Below are 25,305 nucleotides of genomic sequence, written 5' to 3'. Positions count from 1 at the left end.
GAATAAATTTGAGAGGAGTTTGCTTTCCGGTCATTAACATCTTTGCCCTAAAAGGCAGAATTTCCCCCCCAAAAGTACTGGTTTAATTTGGTTTGTATTAACATTGACAGGTGAGCATCAAGTGTTACCATTTTTTTTTTTTTTAATTTCAAGTGACCAACTGAATGAACTGAGTTAATTAAAAGCAATCAGACTACCAGAGATGATTACTTTCGAGGCAGGTTTCAAGCAGCAGCTGCAGTAGCTAACACCGCGTGTTCACTGAGCACTTATTCCCAGGGGCTGTTCTCAGTGATGTGAGGCATCAAAGACACATAAGACAGAGCGTCTCTCACCATGAGAAGGAGGAGAGGCTGCGTTAGCCTGCGGAGCACATCAGGCTGGTGTGGGTGGCCTGGAGTCTGTCTCTGGCCAAGTGCTGCTGGAAGGAAGCCATTCGAATCTCTAACATCAGTTTCCTCAGGAGAAAATGAGGCATTCAATTCAATTTCAAAAGGACCTTCAGCCTCTGAGATTCCAGAGCTGATGGTTTTTTGGAGGAGGGAGGCCTGTGCGTGGGGACCGGGAACTGTGTCATTTGATGAGTCAGACTCAGGGCGTCAGAAAAATAATGTCTTCACAATCAACACAAGGGCATAAGCAATTAGGAAACGCACTTAGCTGATGGCTTGAGTGTCTATTCCATTTGGAGGATATATTCCTGAAGAGGGACAGAGTGACTCATCAGATGGCTGTAATTTGATGAAGTACAGCTATCCAATTTCCTTGCTCTGATTCCAGGCAACTGAATGATCTTAATTTGGTTTCCCAAGGCAGTTTCCCCAGGCAAGAGAAGGGACAGGCTGTGGCAACTGGAAACTGACATCCTTTAGTGTGAGCAAAATTAGATCACATATGAGAAATGACTGAAATTATAAGAAGTAGCATGCAAATGCAAAGCATCCTTAGTAATATCATCATCAGTTATGATTCATTTTCGTGCTGATTTGGTTAGCCTTTGAAACTTTTTTTTAAAGAGCTAGTAAACACTGGGTGACTTGGTAAATATAGAAATTCTATATCTGCAAAGCTGATCAGAGGTGAAAATTACTAACATTTACATAGTGCTTTACAATTTACAAAGTGCTTCTCTATACAGTATCCCAGTAGCTCTGGGAGACAGGGGATATGATTTTCCCAGTTTCTGGTTCAGGAAAGCTCTGTATTGTGAGGGAGGGTTTGGGCTGGCAGTCAAACCTAGGTCTTCCACTCCTAATCCAATCCATAGTGCTGCTGCTTGTGAAGCAAGTGAATGCTCTTCTGCCCCCCATTCACCTGCATACACACACACACGTATACACACACACACACACACACACACACACCCCTTCCTATACAAGATCTGTGCTCAGTGGGACAACTGAATGAGTGGTGAGAAGCAGAGACAGAGAAGAAACCCAAATGCCAGTCTATTCTGGAGATTGTGGAACTGCTTCTCTTTCCCTCTTCAAAAGCCACTCAAAGTGCATAGGGCCTTTCCAGATGGCTGTGCCACGGCTGAGTCAGTTCAGCTTTCCTTAGTCCCCTGCTGAGTCTTCTTGCTGCAGGTATAGAAAGTGTCTGGTCTGCTTAGGTGGAATCTCAGGGAGTGTCGGACTCCTACCTCTCTTCCCCTGAAAGTTCGGTCTGGATATTCCTGCTGAAGGTATAGCTAGGGATGCTCAACCAAGATGGCTCCCCCAGAACAGCACTGCCTGACCTAACCCACCTGGGGCTCCTGACTTCTCAGCTACTAGAGCTGCCAGTCTCAGATTACCAATGGGGAGGGATCTCAGGACCTAGGGCGCTCCGTGCACTGCAAGCCTGAGCTCTCTGCTGTGCAGAGATAGCGGCAGAGTGGGTGCTTTGTGACCAGACCCTTCCCATTCACAGAGAACTGGAAGACCGCACTGCCTGGCTGGGAATTTACAGAGGCTTAGGAAAAAGATGAACTGGCCCCACTTCTGCATCTCCTTTTGTTGGATTTACTTTGCTGCCTCCAGACTGAGAGGTAAGAGGCTGGTGGGCGTGTAACCATTGTCGCTCATCTGGGCCCACTGCTTTGGGTTTTAGGGTGGGCCAGGAAGAAGGAACAAATGTTCTAACTGCAAGGAAGTACTTCATGTTCTTACTGACTCATACTAATCCTGTAGGGTGTGCCAGAAAAATAACTCCCATTGACCTAGAGCTTGTCCCTAGCTGATGCTAGATTATCCCCAATGCTAGTCCTCGGGCTATTGTGCTTTGCCTTGAAATATACACGACACTGAAGGTTGATCAGGTCCCTCTTTTGAGCAGTTGGAGAAACAGCAGATGGAAAATATGCTCAGAAGTTGTTTAATGACATTTTTGAAGATTATTCCAATGCTCTTCGTCCAGTAGAGGATACAGATAAAGTCCTGAATGTCACGCTCCAGATTACACTTTCTCAGATTAAGGATATGGTGAGTAACATAGTGGTAACTCTGAAATGTTTAGAATGAAACTAACAGTGCTTTCCAAAGGGAATGTCTGAACTGGGAATTTGAGAGAAAGTGAGAACAGGGAGCTCTGTGTGCAAGCTGATAGAAGAAGGGAACTCCAGGGGAAGAAAGCTTTCTACAAAATTAATTTCACTAAATTACCTAATCCTGGCCATTAACACTAACAGTCTTAGATCATCTAAAGAAAGTTGGTTACACATTACATGTTCCATCTCTATGAAATGTGCAAAATCAGCAAAAACATAGAGACAGAAAGCTGAGTAGTGATTGCCAGGAGCTGTGGGAATAATTGGGGAATAGTGATAGACTGCTTGACGGTCATAGGCTTTCTCTTCTGGGGTGACAAAATGTTCTGGAAGTAGAGAATGGTGATGGTTCCGCAACATTGTGAATAAACTGAAAGTCACTGGACTGTACACTTTAAAATGGTTAAAGTGGTGAGTTTCATGTAATGTGAATTTTTATCCCCATTTTTTAAAAGGTGGTGGTTTTTTAAAAAATTAATTAATTTATTTATTTTTTGGCTGCATTGGGGTTTCGTTGCTGAGCGTGGGTTTTCTCTAGTTGCCGCGAGTGGGGGCTACTCTTCGTTGTGGTGTACAGGCTTCTCATTGCGGTGGCTTCTCTTGTTGCGGAGCACGGGCTCTAGGCACGCGGGCTTCAGTAGCTGCGGTTCGTGGGCTCTAGAGCGCAGGCTCAGTAGTTGTGGCGCACGGGCTTAGTTGCTCCACGGCATGTGGGATCTTCCCAGGGCTCGAACCCATGTCCCCTGCATGGGCAGGCGGATTCTTAACCACTGCGCCACCAGGGAAGCCCAAAAGCTGGTGTTTTAAGATGACTTACCTTATATAATGCTTACATGTGTTTAATTACACGAAGTTATGAAACTTGAAAGACTTTTCTTTGGTACATTATCGATGTTTGCCGACTTTTGCATTCAAAAGAATCATCGGTTGATCCATTTTCAGAGAAATTTGGACAGTTGATCCATGCAGAGATCTGATGATTTAAATATTTGTCCACTGTACATTCTAAATCACAGAAAAAAACATACCCTGGCAGTCAATCAAGGGGATAGACTGGAAAAATTCTCACTTACTTATTGGAAATAGACTAGTGCTCTTGGAATTCCTATTTTGAAGATAAGTGTTCTAGAGACAAGTGCATTCAGTTGAGGTGTTGATGGGATAAAGTTATATCTGGGTTAATTGTGCAGGACGAAAGAAATCAAATTCTGACTGCCTATTTGTGGATCCGCCAAATCTGGCACGATGCGTATCTCACGTGGGATCGAGACCAGTATGATGGACTGGACTCCATCAGGATCCCCAGCGACTTGGTGTGGAGGCCGGATATTGTCCTGTATAACAAGTAAGTGCAAGTCAGTAGTTTCTCAGGAATGAATTTATTGATGTAACAGAATGTAAACATAATGGAAAAAGAAAGTTTAAAACATGCACGAAGTTAAGTCTATTCATGTTCCTAGTCCCTGAAGTGAAGGTCATAAAACCTCAGATAATAAAACAATAGGTCACAAAATCTTAGAGTTACAGCCCCCTTTTCAGATGAGAAACTGTATTAGAAGCCATGTTCGTTTTCTAGGGCTACTGTAACAAAGTACCACATACTGGTTGGCTTAAATGACAGAAACTTATTGTCTCACAGTTCTGGAGGCTAGAAGTGCAAGATAAAGGTACTGGTAAGGTTGGTTCCTTCTGAGGGCTGTGAGGAAGCTCTGTTCCCTGTCTCTCCCCTAGCTTCTCAGGTGGTTGCTGGTAATCTTCAGTTTCTTGACTTGTAGAAGCATCACACAATCTCTGCCTTCTTCTTCACATGATGTTCTCCCTGTGTGTTGTCTGTGTCCATATTTTCCCTGGTATAAGGACACCAGTCTTGTTGAATTAGGTGTTTACACCACACCAGTATGACCTCTTCTAAACTAATTACATCTGCAATGACCCTGTTCCAAATTAGGTCACATTCTGAAGTGCCAGGGACTAGGATTTCAACATAGGAAGTTTTCACAGATGCAATTCAACCCTTAACAGTGGTGCTTCCTTGTCTAAGATCATGTGTCAAAAATACATGATACTATTAAGATTAAATCAGAATGGGCCTGCTAGAAGCTGGCCTATGGCATTTGGACTTTGTATGGAGTGGAAGATGAACTAGATCATAAGATCACCAGTTGGCCTTTTCCTGGTTGGAGAGCAAGGGGCCTTGGCGAGTGGGTAGGTTTAAGTTTCTCAAATTGTAAAGTGTAGGCTTCCCTGGTGGCGCAGTGGTTGAGAGTCCGCCTGCCGATGCAGGGGATATGGGTTCGAGCCCCGGTCCGGGAAGATCCCACATGCCGCGGAGCGGCTGGGCCCGTGAGCCATGGCTGCCGAGCCTGCGCGTCCGGAGCCTGTGCTCCGCAACGGGAGAGGCCACAACAGTGGGAGGCCCGCGTACTGCAAAAAATAAATAAATAAATAAAATTGTAAAGTGTGCACGAATCATCTGAGGAGCTTGCTAAAATACAGATTCTGATTTAGTAAGTCTGGGGTAGAGTTTAACGTTCTGCATTTCTATAAGCTCCAGATGGTAGTTCTGCTGTTCCACGGATCCCACTTTGAGAAGGAACCAGATAGCTGTCTCAATTCAGATTCAGGTGCTCCACCTGTTGTCAAAGGGGCTCCTCTCTCTTTTTATTCTGGAACTCAAGTTTCTCAGGGTTGGGAAAGGTTCCTCTTTGAGCAGAGCAATATGAATGGGGAGCAGCTCAGAAGGACTCTCCTGAGAGCTCAGCCTTCTACTGGATGTGAGTTTCCCTTCAAGAAGCCACTGGTAGGTTGCAGCCTGGATTTTAGTCTCAGTCCTTACTCAGAGAGCTTGTCCAATGGTCATGACCTCATGAATCATAGCCCTGATGCTGCTGTCCATTCCCCACTCTGGAATGGCAACTCTTCCATACCCCTTCCCAAGCAAGATCACATCCAAGTTCTGGTGCTTTAGTACTCTGGTTCACACGCCCCTCAACACACACACACACACACACACACACACACACACGTACATAGCAGGCAAGAGATTGATCCAGGTTGTCCATTACCTTGTCCCACACACAGGGTGAAGGAGAGTAATCAGAGGATACACTTTACATAGAACACTTACAGCATTCTATAAGTTCAAACTTCTCCCTGGAGAAAAACAGAATGCTGGTTCTCCTTTTCCTCCTGCTTTGATTGACTGAAGCAGTGCCCAGCTCTTACTGAAACACTTCTTTCCGAGCTGGCGTGACCTAAGTTAAGCCTACCCCAGTCCCCCTTTATCAGAGAAGCCAGTTATGCACTCATGAGCTCACACAAACCTGCTGCGGCTTTGGTAAATTTTGTCCCCATTCTCCGTCCTTTCCCCCACAGATCGCTGGCTTTGAGAAGTGTGAGTTCTGGTCCCCTTTTCTTTCACACACAGACCCTTTTCACCACACTGATTCATCAACTCTTTTCCTTTCCTCTGGATTGACTCTTTAGTCTTCTTTCCCCTCCTATCATGGACAGTTCTGTTTTGGATCCTCTATTTTCCTGTGTGTTCTCCTTCTCAGTAACATCAGAGTTTTACTATTCAGAGGAAACCCTAAATGTACTTATGGTTGGATGTCATTTGCATTCCTTTAAACAACTGAAATGAGAATAGAAGAGAGTTAGAGGATCAGGCAAAGGAGGGACCCCAGTCCTTTGGGGTCCCCAGGAAAGACCCTGAACCTGGTCCTTCTAGCTGAATCCCTGGACCTGCAGAATCTTCTGCTCCCTGATATAATCAATATAAGTACTTCTCAGAAACTGGTACAGAAACTTGTAGACCACAAAATGGGCTTCCTGAGTGGTGGTAAGGAGAATAAAGAGGGGTATAAAGCAGGTGATCCAGTCATGTGTGATAAAGATAGTTTGGGCAGGAAGATGCTTAACATCTAGATTCACCATTGGTGCCTGAATCCATGGGTTAGACTTGCTGCTGAGGAGTGATCAGGATGGTCCTGGGCCTGGAAGCTATTTCATATGACGAGCAGTCGAATTTATTGATGCTTAGTTTGGAAGAGAGAGGTCCTTAGGAAGACTTGATGGCTGTCACAGGCAATCATAGGAAAAACAAGGTAGAGAAAAAAGAGAAAATTCCTCCAGAGGACAAAACCCAAAACAATGAGTAGAAGTTAAAGGGTTTTTTAATTGCATTTTATTGTAATTTTTAAAAAATAACTAATAATTTGAATAATGAATTTTCCCAAGAAGTAGTGAGCTCTTTAACAATATAATGACTCAAAGCAGATATTGGCTGTTACCAAGTCTGTAAAGGAATAAGTAAATTGGGGCTCAAAGTTCTGGTGGGGTTGTTTAGTATAGGTATGTGGCCAATATAATGGTTAGTATAAGAGGGTGCAAGGATTCCTGACATTTTTAGATTAGGTAAAGAGTGGATTACAGAAATTTCAGAAGTGTGTTTACTATGAGAGAGTTTTAATGGTTGGATTTTAATGGACCAGTTTGATACTTGGATTTTAGACCTAGTGAGAAATTGGGTACCCTGTGGTACTCAGAAAGATTTGTCTACAATTTAGCTTTAAGTTCTGCTTAAGTAGCTTAGAGAATTGAAAGGATGGAAAAACTGTAAGATGAGATTGGATATACATATGTTAAATTTTATCAAATTGTATACTTTAAATGTATGCAATTTATTGTATGCCAATCATACATCAATAAACTCCTTAAAAAGAAAAAAAGAAAGATGAGATTGTTAATAAATGAGGCAGAAGAGGAACAGGTTTGGAGAAAAAGATGATGAGTTTGGTGTGAGACCTGTTCAGTTTGGGAGACCAAAGGAACAGAGGAGACAGCCAACAAAGAGATTGCAAAGGCAAGTTTTAAGCCTGGAAAGAAGGTCACGGCTAGAGCTATCAAAAGCCCTTTAAGCCCTTGTAGAACTGCTCAAGGAGGGAAAGAAAATGGCTGAGGATAAAGATGGAGAATTTCTTCATTGAAGAAATTTACAGAGAACATTCAGAAGAAATGGTTAAAGGGGTAGAAGGAGAACTGAGAGAATTGCCTCATAGAAACCAAGAGAAGAAAGGATGTCTAGGAACAACTCACAGCGTGAAGTGCTTGGGAAGGGTTGACAGACTCTTAGAGTCTTTAGATTTGTCCATTTGCAAGTCATGAGTGACCTTTGAAAGAGCACACTTTGAAAGTTGGGAAGAAGCCAAATTGCAAGAATACAGGCAAGATGGGGAAGTGAAAGCAGCATGCATCAATTACTCTTGAGAGCGGTGTGCAGAAAGAGAGGAGAGAGGTGGGAGGGGCCTGGGAGGAAGGGAAGTTGGTAGGGAGACTTGGGAACCGAGTTGGGAGGGGATTAGAGGAGCCAGAGAGAATAAGAGAGACCAAGAGAGGCGAAATACTGAAAGAGACTTGGAAGGAAAGAAGTCACAGTTCAAGAAGAGAAGTTAACCTTGAAAAGAAAGAGAGGGACTTTTCTTTTTTTTTAATAAATTTATTTATTTATTTATTTTTGGCTGCGTTGGGTCTTCATTGTGGTGCGTGGGCTTTTCATTGCGGTGGCTTCTCTTGTTGCAGAGCATGGACTCTAGGTGCACGGGCTTCAGTAGTTGTGGTGTGCGGGCTCAGCTGTTGTGGCTCACAGGCTCTAGAGAGCAGGCTCAGTAGTTGTGGAGCACGGGCTTAGTTGCTCCGTGGCATGTGGGATCTTCCTGGACCAGGGCTCGAACCCGTGTCCCCTTCATTGGCAGGTGGATTCTTAACCACTGCACCACCAGGGAAGCCCAAGAGGGACTTCATTTTGACATGGAAGGGAAGATAAGGGGGACACATGAAAGACGGAGGGAGACATTGGAGATGGGAAAAAGGGTGGATTGTGGGACTGAGTAAAGAGAAAAGCCTATGTCGAGGTTCCAGGCACTGTCTGGTACCAGAAAAACTGGCTGATTCTCACTGTTCTCTCCTTCACCAGCCCACACTTCTCCAGTTCTGCGGATCTGGCTTCTTACAGTCCCTGCTGGGAAAGGTCTTTCTGCTCAAGTGCAAAGCTGAAGTCAGCTCAGTCTTTGACCAGAGGAGAAGGAACTGCCTGAAGGGCACTAAGTGTTGGAGGAAAGGGAAGATAAGAGGAAAACAACTTAAATAATCTCTTAGGGTCATATTATTGAACGCTGCCCTCTCGATCTCCATTTTGAAATTTTGTCCCTGTAATTTTTTTCATTTTCTAGTTGGGAAAATGGAATCCAGTTAGAAACAGAGGGAAGGGAAAGAGAAGAAACTCATATGTATTGGACACTTACTATGTGTCAGGCAGTGAATTGGGGCTCGACATAGTGTGGTAGACAAAATAATTGCCCCCAGAGTGTCCCCATCCCAATCCCTGAAGTCTGTGAATATGTCACCTTACATGGCAAAACAGACTTTGCAGGTGTGATTAAATTAAGGATCTGAGAGGAGATTACCTTGCTGGGGTCAATGGAAACAATCTTACAAGTCCTTATAAGGGAGAGATGTGGGAGAGTCAGATGCCACAAAGGAAGCAGAGATCAGAGTGATGGAAGGAAGGAGCCCTAAACCAAAGAATGCAGGCAGCCTCTAGAAGCTGGAAAAGTCAAGGAAATGGACTCTCCTTTAGAGCCTCTGGAAAGAATGCAGCCCTGCCTAAACCTTGATTTTCGGATTTTTGATCTCTAAAACTGTAGAGATGCTAAATTTGTATTATTTTAGGACACTTGGTTTGTGGTAAATTTTTACAGCAGCAATAAGAAATTAATAGATTAATTATTTACTTAAGATAACATTTAAAAAGAAACCTTAAGATATTATAACCTCTACTTTTACAGGTGGGTGATAGAAATGTTACTTGCTCAAGGTTACAAAACCTGACCAAGATTTTAACCCAAATCTCTCTGTGATATTTCTGTGATGTCATTGCTACTTTCTAAAGGAGAATGAGCAGTATTGATTCAATCAACCCACTTACCTACCCACTTACCTTTCTTTGTTAAATCCTTCTTCTGTGAGGCATTCAGTCATGTGTTGAGGGGTTAGGATTTTAAGACTCAGTCTCTGACCTCAATGAACAGTCCAATAAGAAATGTATGTTGGGCTTCCCTGGTGGCGCAGTGGTTGAGAGTCCGCCTGCCGATGCAGGGGACACAGGTTCGTGCCCCGGTCCGGGAAGATCCCACATGCCACGGAGCGGCTGGGCCCATGAGCCGTGGCCGCTGAGCCTGCGCTCTGCAACGGGAGAGGCCACAACAGTGAGAGGGCCGCGTACCGCAAAAAAAAAAAGAAATGTATGTAAAATGTAGGCCCCTCATAACACAGAAATAAAGTGCCAGAGCTCTTCAAAGGTGAAGGGATTTTATCAGACTGGAGGGGCAGGCAGGGCTTCTCAGAGGGGTGGGCATATGAGCTGTCTTGAAGGATGTATTAGATTTATACTTGCAGAAAGTGGGGTGGGTATTATAGACAGAAGAAACAATTTGAGTAAAGAAGAGACATTCACAGGATCTATTAGGGTTTCAGCCTTGATTGGTGGTGTGTGAGTGAAGGAAGACCAGTGAGAGGCTACACAGTGGGATAGGAGTAGATCATGGAACATCTAGGACACTGAACTTAGGAGGTTTGGAAGTGTTTGGTCGGCCACAGGAAACCAGTGCAAGTGCTGAGCTGTAAAAAGATGTGATCAGAGAAACCAGGGAGATAAAACAAGATATTGGTCATGAAGTAATTAAATAGTAATGCCTTTAAACTCCTCCTGAGGAGCTGGGGTGATGTTTTCAGACAGTGGGCTCCTTTGCCCTCTGGCTTCTGGTTGGGTTGGGCCAATGAGAAGCACCAGTGAGCAATTGGAGGGAGAAAAGGGAGTGAGGTTAGAGCATGTTTTCCCTTGCTCTCTCCCTATAGAGTTATTATCTTTGGCGTGCTGTGTCCCTTGACAGAAATGTATAACTCCTATCATGGTGACCTCTTATGCAAGTCTTTCCTTCCAGGTCTTCGTAACTGTACCTTCCCTTCACCTCTTCAGGCCCAGGAATGGTAATAGCTCTGCTGTTACTAGCCCTGGAGTGGTTGCCCTACACCTTATCCATACCTTTGTAAATAGTCCCTGCATTAAACACTCCTCAAATTATCTGCTTTGAGTGGGCCATTCACTTTCTGCAGGGACCATGACTAATACAATTGTTCTAGCTCCAGATAGATTCTCTCTAACCCTGAGATCTCTTACACCAAGGAAGGTAGGATGGGTGAGTTCCCATCCTCCAGTTCTCACTTCTCGTATAGCTAACTATATATATTTCTCATTGTTACAGAGGGTAGGTTCAGGCATTTTCAAAATATTCATTTTGTTCTCTTCACAAGACCACGTTAAATATCCCCTCTTTAGACCTCCATTAAAAACCGAGTGCCACAATTCAGCTGTAATGCTCTGATTAGAGTGGACCCAATCAGACCATTACAGTTAACATTGTGGTACTTAAATTTTAATAAGTAGGAAAAAAACTATTAAAACATGCCAGTTCTTTGATCTAACACACTCTCTTCTAGCAATTTAACCTAAGGAAAGAGTCAGTGGGTAAGTGCAACAATATGACTACAGAGATGTTCACGGCGGCATTGCTTGTAAATGTAAAAACTGGAAACAACCATAACGTTGAAATAGGTGAATTGGTTAAATAACTATGGCACATCTCTATAATGGAATGTAACTGAATACCATTTAGCCACAAAAATAAAGTTGCAAAAGAATATGAACAGATGATCATATATGTTTTTAAATTGTCTCAATGGTTTTTTTTTGTAAATTAACTTTTTTATTTTGAGATAATTTTACAGAAAATTTGCGAAGATGGTACAGAGTTCTTGTTTATTCTTCACCCAGTTTCCCTTAATGTTACATCTTATGTAACCATAGTACATCTGTCAAGACTAATACAATACTATTAACTAAACTACAAACTATTTGGACTTCACCAGTTTTTCCAGTAATGTACTTTTTCTGTTCCAGAATCTAATTCAGCAAACCACATTACATTTAGCCATAATATATTTTGTAGGGAAAAAAATCGTAAGGAACAGTTGGAAAACTGTGCATTAAAATATTAACAGAAACATCAGTTAAGTCTGTAAGCATTAGAAACTGGCTTGGTCTACCTTGTGACAAAAGGAACTTGTTGGAAGGATATCGTACGGCTCACTGAATTAAAGGAAAAAAAATCAATGACCAGACCTTGGAAAGGACAAACCAGGACTACTCTACAGTTCAAGACAGTGGGGAATATTGAGCTTTAAAAAAAAAAAAAAAATTCATTAATAGACTTTTATAGGGAGCCATCACCAGTGTGACTCTTTTTGGTCTTTGGGTCACTCTGCTTAAGATCTAAGCTGCAGGGAGAGTGAATCACTTGGTCCTAGCTCGGGTCACACAGCCAGCCCCTGGCCAAGGGTGGCTGAGGAACCTTGATCATTGTTTCATCTGCCTTACAATGGTCATGGAGAAAGAGTCATTCCCCAAAGTGAAACAGAAATTCCGTACCCCCAAGATGTAAGGCATAAATGTTGATAAAGCAAAAAGAAGTTATATCTAGAATAAATTATTATCTCTTAGATTATGGGTGAGTAATTTTTTCTCTGTGTTTTTCAAATGTTCTACAGTAAACATGTAGACCTCTTTCAACAGCAACCAAAAGTTACTTTAATATTCTTGTGCCCACAGTTAACAGAATCCGGTAAGCGGAGCTCCCTGTTAGATTTTAGCCACGTTTACTTTTTGTCTGGATGTTTGAATCATTATACCTGGACCAAGAGAGAGGCACTGGAAATGCAGAGGAAGGGACATAAAGCAGAGATGCTTTAAAGAAAGAATCCAAGAGAACTCGGCCCTAACTATTCACAGGAAATGGGGAAGAAGGGCAAATTAGAGATGATTCCAGACTTTCAAGCCAGGGTGACAGGAATGGTGATCCATTGCCAAGACACTGAAGTGATGGGCGCAGGGTGGTGAGCTATCGGGGGTAAGGAGTTTGGTGAGTTGTCCTGGCGAGCAGCTCTCATTTTCCTCCTCTGACCTCCAGGGCTGATGATGAATCTTCTGAGCCTGTGAACACCAACGTGGTCCTGCGGTATGATGGGCAGATCACCTGGGATGCACCAGCCATCACCAAAAGCTCCTGTGTGGTGGATGTCACCTACTTCCCCTTTGATAATCAGCAGTGCAACCTGACCTTTGGTTCCTGGACCTACAACGGCAATCAGGTGGACATATTCAACGCCCTGGACAGCGGAGACCTCTCCGACTTCATCGAAGATGTGGAGTGGGAGGTGCATGGCATGCCTGCTGTGAAGAATGTGATCTCCTATGGCTGCTGCTCTGAGCCTTACCCGGATGTGACGTTCACTCTCCTTCTGAAGAGGCGGTCCTCCTTCTATATCGTCAACCTCCTCATCCCATGTGTCCTCATATCTTTTCTGGCTCCCTTGAGTTTTTATCTCCCAGCAGCCTCTGGGGAAAAGGTCTCCCTGGGAGTGACCATACTGTTGGCCATGACTGTATTTCAGCTCATGGTGGCAGAGATCATGCCAGCCTCAGAAAATGTCCCTCTGATAGGTGAGTTCAAGTGTCTTACACTTTGAGTCAGCACTGTGGTAACTGGGGTTGTATCTGTATCTTTAAACTCCTAACAATGAAGTCAACTTCAGACCCAACACAGGCTGTCACATACTTCTTTTGGTGTCTTCAGTTGGCATCTTTGAAAAGAGACGTGGCTGTCTTGCTGTCTCCAGGTTTACCCAAAAGAGGAATGAGAGCAATATGGTTTAGAGCAGTGGTTCTCACAGTATGGTCTCTGGATCCACAGCATTAGCATCATTTTAGAAATGCAAATTCTCAGGGCCCACCTAGACCTGCTTAATTAGAAACTCTGGCGGTAAAGCCTGGCAAGCCGTTTTTTAAAAGCTTTCTAGGTGATTTCGATGAGCTTTTCGTTCAAGTCTAAAAACCACTGGCTTATAGATTAAGACCCTGATTTTGAAGTCAAAGAAATCTGCGTTTGAACTCTGACTTCACCACTCATTCTTAGATCAGCCTTAAGAGAGTTACTTAATCTTTGAGTCTCTACTTCATCATCTGCAAAATTTGTGTAATTGCTACCTCATTGTGCCACTGCTTAACGCAGAGCCTGGCATATGGTGAGGACTGAGAGAAAAGTGACTATTATTATCACGTCACAAGGGATTTCTTCTTGGGAAGAGTGATAAATGTGATGGAAATGATGAGCTGGATTTTTAAGCCTGCCGTCTACCCTTGATAGAATAATTCTCAACCTTTACTGGGTATAGTAGGCATGAGAAAGCTTGTTAAAAATGCAGTTTCCTACACCCAAAGAGGTTGTTTTTCTTTTTAAGCAATCTTGGGCAAGATTTGGGAATCTGAGGTGATTCTCAAGTAGAACACATTTTCAAAAATTTGCAATAATGTAATTTCCCTCTGAGGGAAGGAGTGTAGTCTGTGGCTACCATCCCTGCTTCCCCTTTCCTTTACCTCCCTTGTTCTGAGATCCTTCCTAACACCTTTAATACCTACTTCCTGCCACCAAGGTTAACACCCAGATCAATATGTCTATCTCAATGACTTGCTGTTGTAATAGATGCTTAGGAGAATCAGAAGCTAGACCTAATTTTTAGTCCTTTAATGTAATCAATGAGGAGAAATTTCAGAACACCAGGAGACTTAGAAAGCAATATAAAAGGGATATTGTACTGCCCTTTTACCCTCTCCTGTATCCAGTATTACCCAGTATTTAGACGTTACTACATTGGTTTCTCTGTTTGGAGATCTCTTCCTTGTTACGTCTCTCCCAGCAACACCTCCCCCCACCCCACCACACACACACACACACACACACACACTCATGTACACCTTTTTGAGAAATAGACACAGAAGGCTCTCTCCTTTCTCACCACCACTAATAAAGAGGAAGACATTTATTGGTACTTTTATCACCTCTTCTGAGGCAGAAATGATTGACAGTGACAACATCTAATAATAACCCTGTTTGAGGTAAGATCAATTGACAGATCCCTCTCTCTTCTTTAGCAGTAAGATTCAAAAGCAAGCTGGATCAATTTCTGAAGAAAGATGTCTCAGAACATGTCTCAAGAATTTTATAAGCATTACTTTTTCTGTTTCTGTGATAATATGAAATGCATCTTTTTCGGAAGGGTGCACACAGATCTTGAGAACTTTATTAATAGTCACAATTTGTTAGTTGTAACACCTATGAAATAGAGTTCCAATCTCATAGAAGTGTGTTTGTTTAAATTTCCTGCATCAAGTGTAGCATTTGATCCAGGCTTTTGGCCTGCAGCCTTGACAATGTTAAGAAAGATTCCATTTATTTTTGGTTTACTCAAAGCTTTTAACAAATAATAAACAGATGATAATCATTATCGAATGCATTGTCTTCATCTGTTAAGATGATCGTGTGAGTTTTTTCTTTTCCCCCATTAAGTTAGTGAATTATATTACAGTTTTCTGATGTTGAACTAAACTCTTCTTTATCATGATGAATTATCAATTAAAGATGCCATAGGATTTAGTTAGCCAATGATTTTTATAGGACTTTCTCAAATGTGTCTCTAAATGAAATGGCCTTAATATTTCCTTTCTTGCTACTTTTGGAGCCAAGCCTGAATTTACTTCATAAAATGAGATTTTCTAGGCAGTTTTCCCTCTTTTCTATTTTTGGAACAACTTTCATAAGATAGGAGTTATCTGTTCCTTAAAAATACAGTAAAACTCACCTGTAAAACCTTTTGGCTCTAGAGCTTTTTGGAAGGTGGGTGGGTAGAGGTATTGGTTAATTCCTATTTCTATTCAAGTGTTCTTTCTTCTTACACTAAATTTGACATCTTATATATTCGTAGAAATTTCATCTAGGTTTTCAAATGTATTATCATACAGCTATTTGTAATATTATTTTATTGTTTTCTAAATTTCTATTCTCTTATTTTTTTCTTTTGCATCCATTTTTCTTTCTTTCTCCCATCTCTATTCCATGAGTGGCCTCATCAAAGGTTTATCAATTTTATTACACTTTTCAAAAAGCTTGCTTTTAGTTTTGTTCATCTTCTAGGTTCTTTGTTCTACATTTCAGAAATGTGTACCCTCATCTTTATTGTTTCCTTCCTTAATTTTCCTTTTTCATGAATATTTGCTTTATGCAATCACATGTTATAGACTGATAGTGACACAGTGTCTCCTTTCTTCCCCAATGGTAATGAGCTTTCATATTAACAAGGTCCAAAGACAATTCTGAGAACCGACCAAGATCATTCACTGTTTACTTATTTGTTTGTTGAAATTGGAAGTTTTTCACAACATGACCTCAGCAAAAATTTACAAACCTTTTAACTCAGGGCAAGGGACAGTGCTGAAAACTTTTCCTGTATTTTCTCAGTTAAGCCTCGTCATAGTCCTATGAGTTAGACTCTAATATTATAGTCATTTTATTAAGAAGGAAGCTGAGGCTTACCAGAATTATATAACTTGCTCTAGGTCACAAGTCTAGTGAGTGACAGAGCTGGGATTTGATCCCAGTTTTATTCAAAAGTCTATAATAGTGGGCTTCCCTGGTGGCGCAGTGGTTGAGAGTCCACCTGCCGATGCAGGTGACGCGGGTTCGTGCCCCGGTCCGGGAAGATCCCACATGCCGCGGAGCGGCTGGGCCCGTGAGCCATGGCCGCTGAGCCTGCACGTCCGGAGCCTGTGCTCCGCAAGGGAGAGGCTGCAACAGTCTATAACAGTAACCATTAGTGTATACAGCTTCCTTAGAAAAGGTGTTTGTTTCTTTCTGAGCCAAACACAAGGACAGTTTTAAGCTAACTTGGTTGTTGTTATTTTCCAGGCAAATACTACATAGCCACAATGGCCTTGATCACAGCGTCCACTGCCTTGACCATTATGGTGATGAATATCCACTTCTGCGGGGCCGAGGCCCGGCCAGTGCCACACTGGGCCAGGGTAGTCATCCTGAAATACATGTCTAGGATCTTGTTTGTCTACGATGTGGGTGAGAGCTGCCTGAGCCCCCGCCAAGACAGGGAACAGGACCACCTCATGAAGGTTTACGGCAACCTTCCAGAGGCTAATCTGAAGACAACCAGAAATAAAGACCTTCCCAGAAAGAAGGAAATGAACAAACTCTTAAAGAATGACTTGAGGTACCAGGGTGAAAACCCGCAGGATGTTGACAGTTACTGTGCAAGGTACAAAGTGCTGACGAGGAATATCGAATACATTGCCAAATGCCTCAAAGACCATAAGGCCACCAGTTCCAAGGGCAGAGAATGGAAAAAGGTTGCAAAGGTCATAGACCGATTCTTCATGTGGATTTTTTTTATTATGGTGTTTGTGATGACTATTTTGATCACAGCAAGAGCAGGTTAGTGAGCATTTGGTATGTGGGGATAAATCAAGAAAATTCCCCTGTGATCTACTCTAATGTACTTCCAAATTAGAAATACCTATAACTATATATACACAAATATATATAAATGAGGATTTATGTTGTCTTTACTTTTTGCTTTCAACTTCAGATCAATATTATAGCTATCTGTCAGGTTAAATCAAGCAGGAGGTCCAAAATTTCAAGGGCAGGAAAACAGAGGAAATAGAGAAGGACCCCTTTTATAACCTACCAGAGTGGTAGGTCTCTGGCTTCTAGATCACACAATTATTCTCTCCTTTAGCAGTACAGATAAAAAAGCACACTACATTCCATTTAAAATTCAAAGCAAAACAAAAGAAACTCATTTTCCCCTTAGTCCCTATTTAGAACATGCTTTCTAAAAAAGGAAACTAGTGATATATTCCTTAGTATAATTTAAGTCTCACTGTTACCTTTCTCGGGCCTGGTGCATTTCAAGCCATATCTCAAATGATGGAATAAAAAATTTTGTCCCATATAAAGAAGGTCTAAGGATCAGTGACTTAATGGGGAAGAGAGTTTTCTTTGTAATGATGATGTCATATATGTTGGTTATATTTTATATAAACCTTAAAGATGAAGTCATGCCTGCATTTAGTCTTGGATTTAAATAAGATCCTCAGCAAACTGGGCTTATTTATTTATTCATTCATTCAATTATTCACCAAACATTTATTTTCTCCTACATATAATAAAGCTGCATGATTCACATCAGCAATGGGTGTCATAGCAAATCTTATGCATAATTCTGACCCTTTTTGATCTTCACTACAATTCTGTGAGCTAGGTGGGCAGGTATTTCTAGTTATCCTTCTCAGAGGAAGAAGCTGTGTCAGAGGAAGGTGGGTGTAAGTGACCTACCTCCACATCCAACTATGCGGCATATAGTGCTGGGAAATAAACCCTTAGCACTGTGAGTTCAGGCCAGGTCTGCTAAAACCACACTGCTTTTGGCCATGACAGCTCATGATTTAGGATAGTTGTGACTGAGAGATTCTCATTCTTAATCCTGAATTTCTGCCCTAAATTTCTTCCTGTGTTTCTCCACTTTTTTCCTAATTTTCAGTCAAATGTCTTCAAATTCCCTTACTCCCATCTTGATTAAAATGATCTGAGTACTACTACCCATTCCCTAACTTCCAACTCCTCAGCTATTCTTTTACCAATTAAAACAAATAAACAAATGAACAGAAGTGAAGAGAGGACAAGTGTTAACCTAGAAAAGAGAGGATGATATTTGGTTTAAACATATAGACATTGTTTTCTACTCTTTTGTCTACTTATTCATAAAATATTTATTGTGTACCTACTATATACTGAGTGCTAAGTCAGCCTTGAAGGAAACAAATATAAAACATGGTTTCAACCCTCTGGTTTCTCATATGGTACTTGTAGTTCAGTAGAGGAGACAGTCAAGAAAATAGAAGAATATAGCATAAAGTGCTATCATAGAAGCATGGACAAAATGCCACGGGAACAATAATGATTAATCTGAGGGAAAGCTTGGGAAAGACTTTGTACAGGTGTAACATTTGAGCTGGGCTTTGAAGGATGCGTAGGTGTTCGCTAGACAGAGAAAGAAGTGAGTATTTAAAGGGATTAGAAGGAGTTGGGGAAATGTAACTTTGAATCAGATGATTTTTTCTTTATTTTAATTATAGAAGTACATTTATAAATTACAGTTGCATTTGGCAGCAAATAATAGAAAACCCAATGGACCATGACTTAAGCAGATAGAGGTTATTCATCTACACAAAAATAAATCCAGAGTTACAAAGTCCAGGGATCTTCCCATCTTTCCTTTGTGTTGTTTTAAGGCACTAAATTCTAAGTTTGCAGTAGTTTGTTACAGTAGCAATAGAAAACTAATATAGTACCCAATGAGCGATTTTACATATATAACTTTTTCCATATTTTAGATTATTTGTCTGAGATAGATTTGTCTATAGCCAGAGAGATGCAGTCTTATTGAGCCATGTCAAAAATTTGGAATTTTATTCTAAAAATATTTGGTAGCACAAAAGGGTTTCAAGCAAGGAAGATATAAATTCAGATTTGTGTTTCAGAAATAACACTGTGGTGGCAGTTAGAAGATTGTAGAGAAAAAAGAGAAGAGGCAGAGAGATCTATTGGATTTTTTTTTTTTTTTTTTTTTACCAATTCAGGGAATTGATAATGAAGGCTTGACCCAAGACGGTGGGAATAAGAAAATGGATCACGTAGTATTTATGACCTAGACTAGACAGGACTTGGTGACCAGATGGATATAGGGTTAGGGAGAGGGTGGCATTGAGAATGATTCTGAGCTTTCCATCTCAGACAACTGAGGCAAAAAGTAAAGGAGGACCAGGTTTTGGAGGAAAGCATTTAGGACATCTGAGTTGGAAATGCGTATGGGACATCCTAGTGGAGAAATCTAGGAAGTAACTGAACACATATTTGGAACTTTGGAGAAAAGTGAAAGTTTAAAAAATGTACACTCAGGTTAATTGTCAAAGTATTTACTAAATGATTTCAGTGGGTAAGACATATGTTACAAACAGTGCAAGACTCAAATGAACAGAAATGCATTCTTTGCCAGAATTCCATTAGTTTATAATCATCCTGCATCACCAAAGCAGTTACCTTGTTATGCTGTCATTTTTCCATTCACAAGTCTGCTTCCCCAAACATACTGAGGTCCTCTCTAGTCATAAGGCCCAGAAGCTCTGCCATTATTCTCTTTTTATCCTTTGCGATAAGGATATTCTCTTTTATTTTCTGTGTGCAATAAAGGGCGGAGTACGAGGTCATTAGCCATTAAATGCTTATTGAAAGAATGAGTAAGTGAAAGGAAGTGCTTAAGAGGGTCCAGCAAAGTGCTGAGAAGTTTAGACTGTGAAAGAGGCCTCATCATATACAATATACAAAAATAAATTCCAGATGAATTCAAGACTTAGACGTAAAAACAAACACAAACTGGGACTTCCCTGGTGGTGCAGTGGTTAAGAATCGGCCTGCCAATGCAGGGGACACGGGTTCGAGCCCTGGTCTGGGAAGATCCCACATGCCACGGAGCAACTAAGCCCGTGCGCCACAACTACTGAGCCTGCGCTCTAGAGCCTGCGAGCCACAGCTACTGAGCCCACGTGCCACAACTACTGAAGCCCACACACCACAACTACTGAAGCCAACACACCTAGAGCCCGTGCTCCGCAACAGGAGAAGCCACAGCAGTGAGAAGCCCGCGCACAGCAACAAAGAGTAGCTCCCGCTCGCTGCAACTAGAGAAAGCCCGAGAGCAGCAACAAAGACCCAACAGCCCAAAAATAAATTAATTAATTAGAAAAAAAACACACAAACACAGACAAAAGGCTTGTAATAAAATCTAATTGACCTTCTGAATAAAATTCTCCACCTCCATACATTTTAAGATGTGGCGACTGCTTTGAAAGAGGATCCAGGGCTGCCTGACAGGGAGGAACCAAGGGGATGGGTCTGAATTGGGGTGGTCGGCCTGCTGAGGAAGTGGCCTTGAAGATGAGCTCTGAGCATGCGAAGGAGTTAGCTAGGATGAGACTTGGGGAGAGTGACAGGTTGCAGGCAGTGGAAAGGTCAGAATTCAAGCTCAAGGGCAGAACAGAGCTTATTATTATTTGAGAAAGAGAAAGGAGGCCCTCGGGGCAGAGATGGAATCAGCGACCTGCAAAAGACACGAAAGAGGAGACTGGCAAGGTAAGCAAGGCTGGGTCACGCAGAGCCTGGCAAAGTTTAAAAAACACCAACAACTTTGTTCGCTGTCTGACTGCCTTGGTGCAATGAGGGGTGCCTGGGTTTGCTGAGGTCCTGATCTTTGTTCATTTTCTTTCTTTAGCCTTTGTGTCTACTTTTCTATCAGCTCATTGCTCAGACCAACAGTTGCCAGCAGAACTATGGACAAACCTGTCAAATGGACTGTCTTGGTCAAACTGGAAACACAGGTTCCAGAATGCCTCGGGCAACATTGGTGAGGCCACTTGTACTGCCATCAACTCCAGAGGCTAGCAAAGAGCTCTCTGCCTATTTCTTCCTTCCTCTCAGATCACACCTTTGAAATAGGCCCTGGCTGTTAAAACTCCAGGAGCTTGTCAGTATATCCAAAGCTCTCTAACCCTTAAAAAATAAATCCTGTGACAAAACCTCCCTTGTCTTTGCATATTTCTATCTTTCTACTCTTCCCCGCCAAGGTTCCCCCCTCATCATTCAGGGTTCCAGCAGAACACCAATGGTGTGCTCGAATTTGCATAATTTGAGGAAGGTTTAATAAAGGACTCTTTACAAAGGTGTGAGCAGGATGTAGAGAAACACAAGGGGTGGTAGAAAACCCTAAGACCAGTAAAGCAGAGCTATTACCACTCTGAGGCCTGAGAAGAGGCAGGAGGGAGTGGTTACCTGAACCCAGCTGGAGAAGGCTGTGAACTATGGTTGAGTGAATACAGCAGACCCCGTAGCGAGGGAGTTGGGGGAATATATATCCCCACTTCACTCTCCTTCCCTTCAATCTCCTCCCAAGGCTCACCATTGGTCAAGCTCAACAGAGTCATGGGAACATATTGATGTTACTATGTATCTGGGACAAAGAGCACAGTGGTGAAGGGTAGAGTGTGGATCTGGACGGACAAAGGCGAGACATCTGGCACATTCTCTCACTCTTTGACTTCACTCTACATTTAAAAACTGACTTCTTTACACCCCACTCAACTGACACTGCTTTCACCAAGTTCACCATTTGGTAATTGCCAAATCCACTGGATACTTCTGAGGCCTCTCTGCTGCCGTCAGCACAACTGACCACTTCCTCCTTCTTTTATTTAATTTATTTATTTATTTTATTGTTGGCTGCATTGGGTCTTTGTTGCTGCAGGCGGGCTTTCTCTACTTGTGGCGAGCAGGGGCTACTCTTCGTTGTGGTGCGCGGGCTTCTCATTGCAGTGGCTTCTCTTGTTGAGGAGCACAGGCTCTAGGCATACAGGCTTCAGTAGTTGTGACACCTGGGCTCTATAGTTGTAGCCCACAGGCTCTAGAGCGCAGGCTCAGTAGTTGTGGCGCACGGGCTTAGTTGCTCTGCGGCATGTGAGATCTTCCCGGACCGGGGCTCGAACCCCTGTCCCCTGCATTGGCAGGCAGATTCTTAACCACTGCGCCACCAGGGAAGCCCCACTTCCTCCTTCTTGAAACTCTTCTCTCTGATCTTCTGTGTGATCACTTTCTGCTTCTTAAATGGCTGGTTCTCAGAACCCCTTGCTGTCTCCAATCCCCCCTCTTCTGGTAAATGTTGGTGTCCCTCACTGTTCCATCCTCAGCTCTCCTCCCCATGGCTTTTACTGCCACATATATCCTGGTGATTCTCAAAGTCACTTGTCCAGTCCTGCTCTCGCTTTAGCTCCAAATCCACTATACTCTTCATGTCAACCAAGTACTGCCACTTGAATGTCTCACAGACTTTCAAACTCACTGTGCCCCCAAACTAAGCTCATAATCTACATTGTCATCCAAGTCTACTCCTCCTCCTGTGTTGCTGTGTCATTTAGCTGTACATCATCAACTCTGCCACCCAGGCTAGAAATCCAGCGATCCTGTCAATTCTACCTGCTGAATGGTTTTCACATCTGTCCTCTTCTCTCTATGTCCCTGGCAACTGCCTTATTTCAGGTCTTTGTCATCTTTGCCTGGACTGTTGTAGTAGTACCTTAACTGGGCCTCCTGTCTCTGGTTTCTTTTCCTTCTATTCTACCTTCTTCACTGCTGCCAAACTGATCTTGTGACTCTTGCACCTAAAACTTTTAAATGGCTAACTAAATACCTACAAGTTGAATAAACTCCAACTTCCTTAATGTGATATAGCAGAGATTAAAAATGTGTGTTTTTTCTTTTTTGTTGCTCTAGTAATAGATGTTCCTTTGTTCACCCTAGGAGTGTAAATTATCTTCTTGGCATAGAAAGTAACTACCCTGCTATCTCTTGCAAGAGAAGTTATCAGACTTTTTCTGTTGTGAGAGTCTGAGACCCCTGGGAGCAATCAAAATAAGACCTTTGGTGTGTGATGGTTAGAAAAGAAGCAGCCAGACTGGCTTCCCACCCTGGGCATGTGACTCAGGCTGAGCTAGACACGTACCCCACCTGAGACATTGATTCTTAAAGTTTATATGGAAGAATGAATACTAAATATCAATAGCCAAGAAAAATAGGCAAAAGGAGACTGAAGAGTGCTTGCCTGAGAAGACATTGAAGGCAAATAAAATTGGGATTAAGCTAGGAACAGACGAAAACAAGCAAACAAACAAACAAAATCAGTAGAAATGAGCTGAGAATCCAGAAATGGATCTCAGTGTGTGTAAAAATGTAATATATGATAATGAGGGTAGTTCAAATCAGTGGGGAAAGACTATCCATTAAAAAAAAATCTTAAATAAGATTAAAGACATATGTAAAAAGCAAAATTAAAAAAATATAAATTCTGTAAGAAACTCTGGAAGGACATCAGCAAAATGGTGAAATAGGAGGTCCCCCACTTATACTCCCCCTCAGTAACAATAATTTGGCAGCTTTTCACAGACAAAAGTGCCTGTGTGGGAGTTCTGTGGGATCCAGATAGGAGACTGTGAAACCCTGGTGGAGCCCGAGGCAGAGGAGACCCATTTGAGAAGGCAGGCACGTGTCCAGGTGGCAGATCCACCAACTGTGGTCCTGGTTACAGACCTGGAAACAACCTGTGGACTCAGCTACAGCCCCATTTGGCCTTGATCCTGCCATCAGCACCATCTGACAAGGGACCTGGCAGGAGACATGCCCATCTGTGTCCCTGTAGGTAGGCCTATCCACCTCAGTCGGACTACAGATGCTGAAATGGCCTGTATCTGAGCTACAGCCCCTCTCAGCCATGGGCCAGGAATACTCCTGTCTGCCCAGAGGCCCACCAGGAGACATGCCCCTCTGTGTCTTGGAGGTAGGCCTGCAGACCTCAGTCTGACTATGAGCCTGAAGCAGCCCTATGACTCGGTTCTTGCCCCTTTCAGCTACAGTCAGGAGCAGTCCTGCCCACTCAAGGACCCAGTGGGAGACACTCTCCTCCTTGTCCCCAAAGGTAGGCCCACCAACTCTGGTCTGACTGTGGCTTCTGAAGCAGCTCTGTGACTTGGTTCAGTTCCTATCAGTTATCCTCAGGGGCCAACCCTGTCCTCGCAGGGACTTTACACCTTCAAGCAACTAGAAAAAGAAGAAGAAACTAAGCTCAAAATTAGCAGAAGGAAGGCAATAAGAAAGAATAGAGCAGAAATAAGGGAAATAGAGACTTGGAAAGCAAAAGCAAAGAGCAGTAAAACTCAGGATTGGTTTTTTGAAAAAAGAAACAAAGTTGACAGACTGTTAATTAGATTAATCAAGAAAGAAAAAGAAAGAGGACTCAAATAAAATTATACATGAAGGAAGAGACATTACAACTGATACCACAGAAATACACAGGATCAGAAGAGACTACAATGAAAAATTATATGCCAACAAATTGGATACCTTAGAAGAAACAGAAAAATGCCTAGAAACCTACAACCTACCAAGACTGAATCCTAAAACAATAATCTGAAATGACCAATAACAAGTAAGGGGATTAAGTCGGGTAATCAAAATCCTTCCAACACGGGAGGATCCCACATGCCACGAAGCGGCTAGGCCTGTGAGCCATGGCCTCTGGGCCTGCGTGTATGGAGCCCATGCCCTGCAACGGGAGAGACCACAACAGTGAGAGGCCCGCGTAACGCAAAAAAAAAAAAATCCTTCCAACAAAGAAAAGCCCAGGGGGCCAGCTGGCTTCACTGGTGAATTCTACCAAACATTTAAAGAATTAATACCGATTCTTCTCAAATTCTTCCAAAAAACTGAAGAGGAGAGAACAGTTCCAAACTCATTTTATGAGACCATCATTACCTTCAAACCAAAGCCAGATAAGGACACTACAAGAAAATAAAATTACAGGCCAATAACCCTGATGAACATGAATGCAAAACTCCTCAACAAAATATTGGCAAACTGCATTCAACAACACATTAAAAGGAACACACGTATGATCAAGTGGGATTTATTCCTGGGATGCACATCAATAAACATGACACACCACCTTAACAGAATGAAGGATTAAAATCGTTATCTTAAGTGTTCTAGTCACACACGCAAAAAAATAGTAACTATGTGAGGGGATGGATGTGTTAATTAACTTGATTGTGGTAATCATTTCACAATGTGTGCATATATTAAATCATCACTTTGTACACC

At 42.4% G+C, this 25,305-nt stretch overlaps 1 protein-coding gene across 1 annotated transcript; it reads left to right on the top strand.

Moving 5' to 3' along the window:
* The first annotated feature begins 1,950 nt into the window (after positions 1 to 1,950).
* Positions 1,951 to 21,045, top strand: CHRNA9 (cholinergic receptor nicotinic alpha 9 subunit). Its single transcript, XM_059067085.2, has 6 exons — positions 1,951 to 2,029; positions 2,317 to 2,462; positions 3,718 to 3,872; positions 12,610 to 13,142; positions 16,441 to 16,977; positions 20,876 to 21,045. Exons 1-6 carry the CDS (start codon positions 1,966 to 1,968, stop codon positions 21,043 to 21,045), a joined length of 1,605 nt encoding a protein of 534 aa, XP_058923068.2. The 5' UTR covers positions 1,951 to 1,965.
* The last annotated feature ends 4,260 nt before the right edge of the window (positions 21,046 to 25,305 follow it).

The sequence above is a fragment of the Kogia breviceps genome, chromosome 6 (assembly GCF_026419965.1).
Source record: "Kogia breviceps isolate mKogBre1 chromosome 6, mKogBre1 haplotype 1, whole genome shotgun sequence".
Taxonomy (NCBI): domain Eukaryota; kingdom Metazoa; phylum Chordata; class Mammalia; order Artiodactyla; family Physeteridae; genus Kogia; species Kogia breviceps.
The sequence above is the reverse complement of the archived record's forward strand: the minus strand, read 5'-3'. Positions and strand labels throughout refer to the sequence as shown.